Source organism: Coregonus clupeaformis, unplaced genomic scaffold (assembly GCF_020615455.1).
Source record: "Coregonus clupeaformis isolate EN_2021a unplaced genomic scaffold, ASM2061545v1 scaf3264, whole genome shotgun sequence".
NCBI classification, from domain to species: Eukaryota; Metazoa; Chordata; class Actinopteri; order Salmoniformes; family Salmonidae; genus Coregonus; species Coregonus clupeaformis.
The window spans coordinates 27,501-38,507 of record NW_025536718.1 but is presented as its reverse complement, the minus strand read 5'-3'; the positions used below and the strand labels follow the sequence as shown (position 1 = coordinate 38,507).

The 11,007-nt window shown below is 45.2% G+C and overlaps 1 protein-coding gene across 1 annotated transcript in view; it reads left to right on the top strand.

Annotated features, from left to right (window-relative positions):
- The first annotated feature begins 2,660 nt into the window (after window positions 1-2,660).
- Window positions 2,661-11,007, top strand: part of LOC121573373 — a 17,134-nt gene continuing 8,787 nt past the window's right edge. Inside the window, exons 1-3 of the mRNA XM_045220163.1 lie at window positions 2,661-2,743; window positions 3,360-3,851; window positions 10,280-11,007. The exon at window positions 10,280-11,007 is cut by the window's right edge and continues 41 nt beyond it. Coding sequence (XP_045076098.1) covers window positions 10,590-11,007 — 418 coding nt within the window. The 5' untranslated portion in view covers window positions 2,661-2,743; window positions 3,360-3,851; window positions 10,280-10,589. The remainder of the gene's footprint in view (window positions 2,744-3,359; window positions 3,852-10,279) is intronic.

Here is an 11,007-nt window from a genome sequence, read left to right as displayed (position 1 = left end):
TTTCCATCCAAAAGAGCTATGTCAGTATAATCAGTATCTGTAACTGTATCAGTGTAATCAGTATCAGTAACTGTATCAGTGTAATCAGTATCTGTATCAGTAACTATGTCAGTGTAATCAGTACCAGTATCGGTAACTGTGTCAGTGTAATCAGTATCTGTATCAGTGTAATCAGTATCTGTATCGGTAGCTGTATCAGTCAAATCAGTATATGTATCAGTAACTGTATCAGTGTAATCATTGTAATCGATATCTGTATCGGTAACTGTATCAGTGTAATCAGTATCTGTATCGGTAACTGTGTCAGTGTAATCAGTATCTGTATCGGTGTAATCAGTATCTGTATCGGTAACTGTATCAGTGTAATCAGTATTTGTATCAGTATCTGTATCAGTGTAATCAGTATCTGTATCGGTAACTGTGTCAGTGTAATCAGTATATGTATCGGTGTAATCGGTATATGTATCGGTTGCTGTAGCTGTATCAGTGTAATCAGTATATGTATCAGTAACTGTATCAGTGTAATCAGTATCGGTAACTGTGTCAGTGTAATCAGTATCTGTATCAGTGTAATCAGTATATATATCGGTAGCTGTAGCTGTATCAGTGTAATCAGTATATGTATCAGTAACTGTATCCGTGTAATCAGTATCGGTAACTGTATCAGTGTAATCTGTGTAGTCGGTATCTGTATCGGTAACTTTATCTGTGTAATCAGTATCGGTATCGGTAACTGTATCAGTGTAATCGGTATCGGTGTAATCAGTATCTGTATCGGTAACTGTATCAGTGTAATCAGTAACTGTATCAGTGTAATCTGTATCTGTATCGGTAACTGTATCAGTGTAATCTGTATCGTTATCAGTATGGGTGTAATCAGACAGCTTCTCTGCCAGCTTTCACAGTGAGAAGAAAGACTTGAGTGTGTCTGTGTCACACGATGAAGGTTACATGATTGGAAGGTTTCTAACAGTAGCATAGTAAAGAATAGTATACATTCATTCATTTTATGAATTGTAACACATTAATTTAAAAAAGGAATAGAATAGGAACTATTGGGGATCCATAATAAACCCTAGGAAGAGTACATTATGCCTTGGCAGGAACTAATGGAGATCCTTAATAAATACATACTAATAGATGTGATATACATAAGATGGGTGTACATAAAACATATGTGCGTTGGGAAATATTTTTAGAAATTCACTCACAACGATGGAGTGAACTGTATTTATATACATCCACAATTAATATTTTCTCTAAGCGTCTAATCGGAGTAGCTTGACAGCTGGCGATCAGCTCTGCGTGAGTCCGCCATGTGCGTGTCTTTGTGTGTAGTTGTGTGTGTGTTTGTGTGTGTGTGTATCACTGCTGCATGCTGGGTAGATCTCATTTCCAACGCCATATAAACAAAAGGTTAATGAGGCCTCGCTGCTTTTTGTTGATCCCTTCAGCAGATGCCAACAGATTTACACACGGCATGCCCACGCGGAGTGGATCCGTGTGGAACTCGGCCCCTAATCACTGGAGGCCTGTGTGCTGTGTTTTAGCCAACAGCTAGATGGACAAACACCCACCGTGACCCATTCTTCTATGTAATTACTTCCTGATGGAAATAAATATATTTTTAGTCTCAATCCTGTTTTCCTGTTTTTTAGTTTTGGCCTAATCATGGTTTGATTTATTAATTTGATAGATATGCATCGATTTAGCTGTTTATTATGAATGATAAAGTGATAAAAGCAAATGGGGATGTTTTCACTGGATGTCCATGCTTTCCTGATTGTCCTGTAGTTGTGGCCATCCATAGTGGCAGATACACGTATAATTACATATTAGTAACATGCCTAAAAATCATTCATCTTGGTAAAGGAATTTAATATGATCTCTGTGTCGTATGATAATTATGGGAGATTTTGTCGAAACAGCAGTGATGTTAATTTTACTTTGGATGAGATGTTACTTCCCTACAAAACCAAAATGTCAGGTTCTGTCATTTCAGTGCCGCTCATAAACTGTATAGAGATGATGAAATACTGTCCTCTGGTGGAGAGATTATGAATCAACACCCATCATGCATCGCTTACTGCAGGGTTCTTCAATTCCGGTCCTGGAGGGCCGAAACACTTCTGTTTTTTATTTCTACCTGGTAGTTAATTGCACTCACCTGGTGTCCCAGGTCTGAATTAGCCCCTGATTAGAAGGAGAGGATGAAAAACAGAGGTGTTTCGGCCCTCCAGGACCGGAATTGAAGAACCCTGGCCTACTGTATTCAGTGGGTTATAATAGTCTAATAATAATGTCTTCCAATGAACTCAGTATTGTGTTCTAGAAGTGTTCTTTTATGAAGGATTAATCATTGACCTGACAAGTACTGTTTTACAGTTGTTTTGTCTATGATAAGATTGTGGCTCAGGGACACACACTGCCCACTGAGCACAGACGTCAGTTCAACGTCTATTCCACGTTGGGTTCAATGTAATTTCATTGAGAAAAAAAACATGGAAACAACGTTGATTCAACCAGTGTGCGCCCAGTGGGGTAGTTAATGTTCTTCCTGTAAGCCTTAACTGAGTGTTGGAGTCCTTATTAAGCTAAAACATTGACGTTAAAACCTGTCTTTTTCTTTCTGTGTTTCAGCCTGAAAGAGGTTCAACAAACTGGAGCTCCTGAACAGAGCTGAGTGACGGAGGGCCAACAGAGGTTGAGGCAACAGAGAGGGTCAAACGTAGAGGCTTGTACTGTGAGTACTGGAAGCTTGGTTGGCCGTTTTTCTCTATAGGGGCACCCTTTTGGCTAGTCTAGTTTTTTTTATGTCTAGGGTGGGGTTTCCCAAACTCGGTCCTCGGGACCCCAAGGGGTGCACGTTTTGTTTTTTTGCCATAGCACCACACAGCTGATTCAAATAATCAACTGATCATCAACTAATCACCCTTTGAGTTTTGGAAACACTAGTCTAGGGGTAGCCCTTCATATTGAGGTACTATAATGATTGAATGCTAGCTAATATGTAAATGTGCTAACTGTTGAAATTGCATTTCTAGAACCTAAATTCACATTTAAGTCAATTCTGTGAAAGATGCACCGGCGGCCATATTGAGTGTATCCATGAGTGTTTCCTGTCAAATTGCTGTGGTCTGAGTGGCTTTGACCCTTCAATTCTGTTCCTATGTAACATTGGGCCCTGTGTGTGTGTGTGTGTGTGTGTGTGTGTGTAGCGGTTGCTGTACAGTGTATGCCAACATACTAACCCTGTGTGTGTGTGTGTGTGTGTGTGTGTGTGTTAGCGGTTGCTGTACAGTGTATGCCAACATACTAACCCTGTGTGTGTGTGTGTGTGTGTGTGTGTGTGTGTTTAGGGGTTGTTGCTTGCTCAAAGGGAGCTGCAGGTGTGTATATCAGTGGAGAGCAGCCCGGACAGACAGACTGCGGTTTCTGGAGCAGGCCCTGACAGACACACAGCGGTTTCTGGAGCAGGCCCGGACAGACAGACAGCGGTTTCTGGAGCAGGCCCGGACAGACAGACAGCGGTTTCTGGAGCAGGCCCGGACAGACAGACAGCGGTTTCTGGAGCAGGCCCGGACAGACAGACTGCGGTTTCTGGAGCAGGCCCGGACAGACAGACAGCGGTTTCTGGAGCAGGCCCGGACAGACACACTGCGGTTTCTGGAGCAGGCCCGGACAGACACACAGCGGTTTCTGGAGCAGGCCCTGACCTCCCTACAGGTCATACTGAGAGAGACGCTCTGAGGGACCAACAGGAGGCACAGCGACTGCAGGACTTCTCCTACAGGGTCACCCACCACAACATGCAGGGGAAGAGTGAACACGAACACCAAGACAATAACATGGTAATTACCCCTTACTCTACCCGCTTTCTCTCCATCTTTACTTCCTTACCATCTAACAGGATCTTTTTTTTCTCCAAAATAAGCCTTCAAATGCATAGTAGTTTGTCAATTGCATGTACAGATACATTTATTTTCTAAATAATTATTTGGACCATTTCTTCTCCAATAAGATAAGATGAGATATGCAGAAAGGAAACGTTAGCTACATGTATAATATAACTGGTCTATCTGGTCAGAGTCCAGCTGTTGTCAGTTTCATCCCAGATGTGTATAGTGAGCTGTATGAAACTGTCTGTCTGTTCATCTGTTCCGGGAACAGTTTCCTATCAGTGATGTATCCTCAGCTAGCTGTATGGGAAACATCTGGAACAGTCTCTTGTCACAACTGACTTCATCTTGGTGAAATTACAAAATTATGAGAATTCACGGAATCAGTCTTGCCTCTTGTCTGTCTTGTGTTCATACGGTTGACACGAACCACGTAGAGAAACAACGGTCTATTCTGAACATCAGAATGATCGTAGACATGACCGTGAAAACCCTGTATTGACTAGAAGTCGTATGGCTTGGGACAAGTAAGAGCGAGAGGTTAATTTATATAATATGTTGCTTGCACGGTCAGCTAGTTCTGAAGAACAGTGTAGTAATGGTAGGACAGAGCAGAGGAGACACTGGTGGCAGAGATACAAGGCTATTTACAAGGATAAGGACAACACACCGTATTTCCAAGCAGATTGCCAGGACAACACACCGTAGTTCCAAGCAGATTGCCAGGACAACACACCGTATTTCCAAGCAGATTGCCAGGACAACACACCGTATTTCCAAGCAGATTGCCAGGACAACACACCGTATTTCCAAGCAGATTGCCAGGACAACACACCGTATTTCCAAGCAGATTGCCAGGACAACACACCGTATTTCCAAGCAGATTGCCAGGACAACACACCGTATTTCCAAGCAGATTGCCAGGACAACACATCGTATTTCCAAGCAGATTGCCAGGACAACACACCGTATTTCCAAGCAGATTGCCAGGACAACACACCGTATTTCCAAGCAGATTGCCAGGACAACACACCGTATTTCCAAGCAGATTGCCAGGACAACACATCGTATTTCCAAGCAGATTGCCAGGACAACACACCGTATTTCCAAGCAGATTGCCAGGACAACACACCGTATTTCCAAGCAGATTGCCAGGACAACACACCGTATTTCCAAGCAGATTGCCAGGACAACACACCGTATTTCCAAGCAGATTGCCAGGACAACACATCGTATTTCCAAGCAGATTGCCAGGACAACACACCGTATTTCCAAGCAGATTGCCAGGACAACACACCGTATTTCCAAGCAGATTGCCAGGACAACACACCGTATTTCCAAGCAGATTGCCAGGACAACACACCGTATTTCCAAGCAGATTGCCAGGACAACACATCGTATTTCCAAGCAGATTGCCAGGACAACACACCGTATTTCCAAGCAGATTGCCAGGACAACACATCGTATTTCCAAGCAGATTGCCAGGACAACACACCGTATTTCCAAGCAGATTGCCAGGACAACACACCGTATTTCCAAGCAGATTGCCAGGACAACACACCGTATTTCCAAGCAGATTGCCAGGACAACACATCGTATTTCCAAGCAGATTGCCAGGACAACACACCGTATTTCCAAGCAGATTGCCAGGACAACACACCGTATTTCCAAGCAGATTGCCAGGACAACACACCGTATTTCCAAGCAGATTGCCAGGACAACACACCGTATTTCCAAGCAGATTGCCAGGACAACACACCGTATTTCCAAGCAGATTGCCAGGACAACACACCGTATTTCCAAGCAGATTGCCAGGACAACACACCGTATTTCCAAGCAGATTGCCAGGACAACACACCGTATTTCCAAGCAGATTGCCAGGGCCTAAATGTTCCTTACTCAAACAGTCAGGCCACTATTTATCAATAATTGGTTCATTTATTTTTCACATTTTATATTCACATTAACGAAGGATTTGACAACTTTTAGCTTCTTTGACATATACACACAGGCGAGCAAGCACACGCGCGCACGCGCACACACACGCACACACACACACACACACACACACACACATTTAACTGGGTATCGTGAGTAATTTTTCTGATGATATTGAAAGGCATTGGCCTCCATGACAAACCATCTGTAAACAATATCAATTAAAACAGCCTTTGCTAAATGTTGTTATGTTTAGAGGCAATAATCCCTAACCAGGGATTCAACTGTGGGTAATAGAGGGATCAGTATTAGTGAGAGTACTAGACACACATACGGTGCGTTCACAGGCAGGCAGGGTTTACAGGAATACAGCAGGACAGGATTGTATGAGATCTGGGTCAGGCCGTGTTTCCTAACTCTGCACCATATGGCTATGTGCTGGGACCACTGAGGAATAGAGGCAAAGGCAGAGGGGGTCTGTCTTCTCCTCTATGGGGATAGCCCTGAGTCTGAACATATGGGTCTGTCTGTCTCCTCTATGGGGATAGCCCTCAGTCTGAACATATGGGTCTGTCTGTCTCCTCTATGGGGATAGCCCTCAGTCTGAACATAGGGGTCTGTCTGTCTCCTCTATGGGGATAGCCCTCAGTCTGAACATAGGGGTCTGTCTGTCTCCTCTATGGGGATAGCCCTCAGTCTGAACATAGGGGTCTGTCTGTCTCCTCTATGGGGATAGCCCTCAGTCTGAACATAGGGGTCTGTCTGTCTCCTCTATGGGGATAGCCCTCAGTCTGAACATAGGGGTCTGTCTGTCTCCTCTATGGGGATAGCCCTCAGTCTGAACATAGGGGTCTGTCTGTCTCCTCTATGGGGATAGCCCTCAGTCTGAACATAGGGGTCTGTCTGTCTCCTCTATGGGGATAGCCCTGAGTCTGAACATAGGGGTCTGTCTGTCTCCTCTATGGGGATAACCCTCAGTCTGTACATAGGGGGTCTGTCTGTCTCCTCTATGGGGATAGCCCTCAGTCTGAACATAGGGGTCTGTCTGTCTCCTCTATGGGGATAGCCCTCAGTCTGAACATAGGGGGTCTGTCTGTCTCCTCTATGGGGATAACCCTCAGTCTGAACATAGGGGTCTGTCTGTCTCCTCTATGGGGATAGCCCTGAGTCTGAACATAGGGGTCTGTCTGTCTCCTCTATGGGGATAGCCCTCAGTCTGAACATAGGGGGTCTGTCTGTCTCCTCTATGGGGATAGCCCCTCAGTCTGAACATAGGGGTCTGTCTGTCTCCTCTATGGGGATAACCCTCAGTCTGAACATAGGGGTCTGTCTGTCTCCTCTATGGGGATAGCCCTCAGTCTGAACATAGGGGTCTGTCTGTCTCCTCTATGGGGATAGCCCTCAGTCTGAACATAGGGGTCTCTCTGTGTAATTGTTTTCCTGTGGTCCAGAGTTTTTCCTGATCTGGTAGCAGGCTAACCTAACCATCTCTGGACCCTAGTTGAAGCGTCAATCATGTTTATATTAAAAAGGCATAACCACCTGAAGTTTGAGTATAAACCAAATTTGATGACATTCGCATTTGGACCAAAACTAATAGGCTACATGCTGTGAATTGTTGCATTACACAAGAGTGTAATACAGTTTGGTTGCATTATTCAATGGTGTAAAATGTATATTTGAGAAGAAAAGTGCCTATTAAAAGTGGGTATTAACACGGGGTAACTGGGATCTCGGAATCTCTGTCCAGGGAACACTCGAACACATTTACCCCCAAAATTAAATGACAAGACTCGGGAAATTACAACATGTTCCCCAATGTGGCACTAGCCTGAGGTTTCCCCTACATACAGGTCCAGGATCAGCTTCCCCTTCCCCAATCCTAACCTTAACCAGTAGTTGGGGGGAAATGCAAAACTGACCCAGGATCAGCATCTAGGGGCAACTTCACCCTACTCCCACGGTGGGAAAGAGGGTTGAGCTTGGCATGTAACGATGACGTCGGTCTGGGACCGTTTACTCTTGTTGTTTTCATTGGCTGTTACATACGTCTTCCTTTTAAAAGGTCAGTAGCAGAAAGGGCTCTTTGGTGCAGTTAATTAAACCCTACAGGAAAACCCCTGCAGTACAGCCTATAAAAGAACGTGTGCGCTATTTGAGCTGTCATCGTGACTCTTCAGACAGTCACTCATTTGATACTGCTATTGCACAGTTCACTACATAGGCATCTCTGCCACAGGGATTGATCACAGACATGAAGTGTTGGGGGGGGGGGAGTGTTGCTGAGATAATGTTTTCTCCCTGAGCTGCTGACGACTATTTTTGCCCACTCATACAGGAGTAATAAAGGCCCAGTGACCAAATAAATAAATAAAATATAAATATATATTTTTTTCATTGTGATTGCAGCACCCTCAGCACACCTGCTTCCTGTGGCTATGCCTAGTGGCACAGCCAAGCCCGCTTCCTTGGGGAAAGCCCTGGCATAGTGACGATATCTTGGTTTCAAATGCTTTAAATGGGCACTTCCAATTTTTGCGGAATTTCCCAGGACTCTCTGGGTAAATATGAATATTTGCGGTATTGAAACTTGGTATATTTTCGGGAAAATAATCCCTAGCGGCTAGTGAGATGTGGCGTTGCCAGCCACAGTGAAAGACAAGACAAGAATGTCATGTGAATTGAAAAAAGTTGCATTTTCTTTCGCCACCCTGCTCTTCCGGCTCTCATTCATATCTCATAGAGGGAATTGGGCCTAACTTTGAAACAAATCTATTTACACACCAGCAGTGTTAGGGTCTATTCCAGTTCCATCCAGTCAATTCAGGAAGTAAACTGAAATTCAAATTTTCCTCATTTCAGTTTATTTCTTGACTTTATTTCTTGACCCTGCCTACCCCTGCCTACCCCTACCTAACCCTGCCTACCCCTGCCTACCATGTGTTACAGTGTGTTTCATATTGACACATCACTAACTCAGCTCATGGGTTCAGCTAAAATAATAACATTAAAAAAGGGGCTTAAATGCTTATCCCTGCATGGCCTGTAAATACAGTAAATACCAGGGTGATTAGAAGTGATCCTAACCCCCAGAGAGGCCCTCCCACTGGCCCTGTGGTCCCCAGCCGCCACCCCCTCTCCCTGGGGGAGGATGCAAAGGTGAGACCCAGGACCAGGATTAGAGCCCAGGCCTAATTTCCCTAGCCATAGCAGCTGCTGGACGCTGGCCACTTCATTTATATAAGTAGCATTAGCGCTAGTATTAGCGTAATGTAATTGCAGCTATTTGATTATTAATTGAAGTTGGTTAAGCTAAGTAGCTCTTTGGCTAAATGGAAAATGATTAGTTTTTGGTCACTGCTATCGGTGTTGGAATGGAACACCATTTTGAGAAGTGGGTTTGTGTGTGTGTGTGTGTGTGTGTACATTTGTGTGTGTGTATTTGTGTGTGTGTGTGTGTGTGTGTGTCCTCTGCTCTGCGTTGGGGCCCGTTTAATTTCATATGCCTGGGTTCACCTTGACACATCGACACCACAGCTATCTCGTTAATTACACACACACACACACACACACACACACACACACACACACACACACACACACACACACACACACACACACACACACACAGAGATAGAGCTTATATATTGTGAATTTGTAGCTTTTCGACTCTCTAATCCCCCTAAGCATGGAAAACATGACGCGATAATGTAATTACATTAGACAAACTAACAGCTCAGAATACCGGAAGTCTAAGGTCCCTGGTGACTGGCTCTGAATGAAGAGACACAGTCTTCCAGGGACACACTATCACACCATCTTATGTCCTCTGTGGGTTACAGAGTTAAGACTGTAATAAAAATGTGATCCTTTCCACTGGAAGCTGCAATATGGTGTGAGCCATTCAACTGGCACAGAAGAGAGCAGGTTACAACTCTGTCACCTCTCAGTTAGAGTGTATTGAGGACGAACTCAGATACACAGTTCTGGATCAGATACCATCTAATGGTCGCCTCTTGCCTCACCCCAGCAGGGCCTTTTCTGGTGTATTGTTCTTCCATGATATCAGTCAGTATTTCTCCTGTCCAGCCATGAGTGAATTAGGAAGAGGGATATTTCATAATAAAAGCAGGAATGGTTTTGCCCTTTCTGCTACTGACCTTTTAAAAGGAAGACGTATGTAACAGCCAATGAAAACAACAAGTGTAAAATGTTCCAGACCGACGTCATCGTTACATGCCAAGCTCAACCCTCTTTCCCACCGTGGGAGTAGGGTGAAGTTGCCCCTAGATGCTGATCCTGGGTCAGTTTTGCATTTCCCCCCAACTACTGGTTAAGGTTAGGATTGGGGAAGGGGAAGCTGATCCTGGACCTGTATGTAGGTGAAACCTCACCCCGGAGCCCCACTGTGCCTGTGCTGAAACCATAGATTTGTGTCTTAGGAAACCACTGCCGTTAAAGAGACAAGGAGAGTATCCAGCCCTAGCAGCCCTGGCGTGACTGCAGAGCAAGGCAGAAGTTCAGTGAACAGGAACGGCCACACCATAGCGACGTTGTCTAACTTCAAGTCCCCAACTGAGGTTCCTTCTCTACGGGGTCCGAGGAAGACCCAGAGCAGCTCATTGGAGGAGGAAGAGAAGGCCTGGAGGACCAATAAGAGAACGGCGCTGTCCAGAGGATCTAACTTGACCCGCTCTGGGAGTGTCAAGGACCTGATCCACAAGTTCTCAGGCTCAGAGCCCTCGTCAGTCAATGAAAACGGCTCACCAGGTCTGTCAATGGGCGGATCCCTGCCTGGAAGACTCTAACCGGCCAATCAGGATGTCCACAGCCAGAACTGAGGAGGTACTGGCCTATCAGAACTCCCAGTCCAACACAAACACACCCACTCCCAGTATTACCACAGTACAGACCCAGAGCCCAGTCAGGATGTCCACAGCACGGACTGGCACCACAGAGACTAAGACAGTGGTCAAGTCCACCTCCCAGTCCAACCCAGACATTCCCAGCAGCACCACCGTAGAGAGCCAGAACCCGGTACCTTCTATCAAAGTGACCCCTCCACACAGAGAGTCTCAGCCCGGCCTTAACGGGGCGAAGAAAGGCTCGCCACAGCCCAGCAGTCCTTCAGACAGTCATTCACAGAAGAGCCAGGGCCAGAACCAGGGTG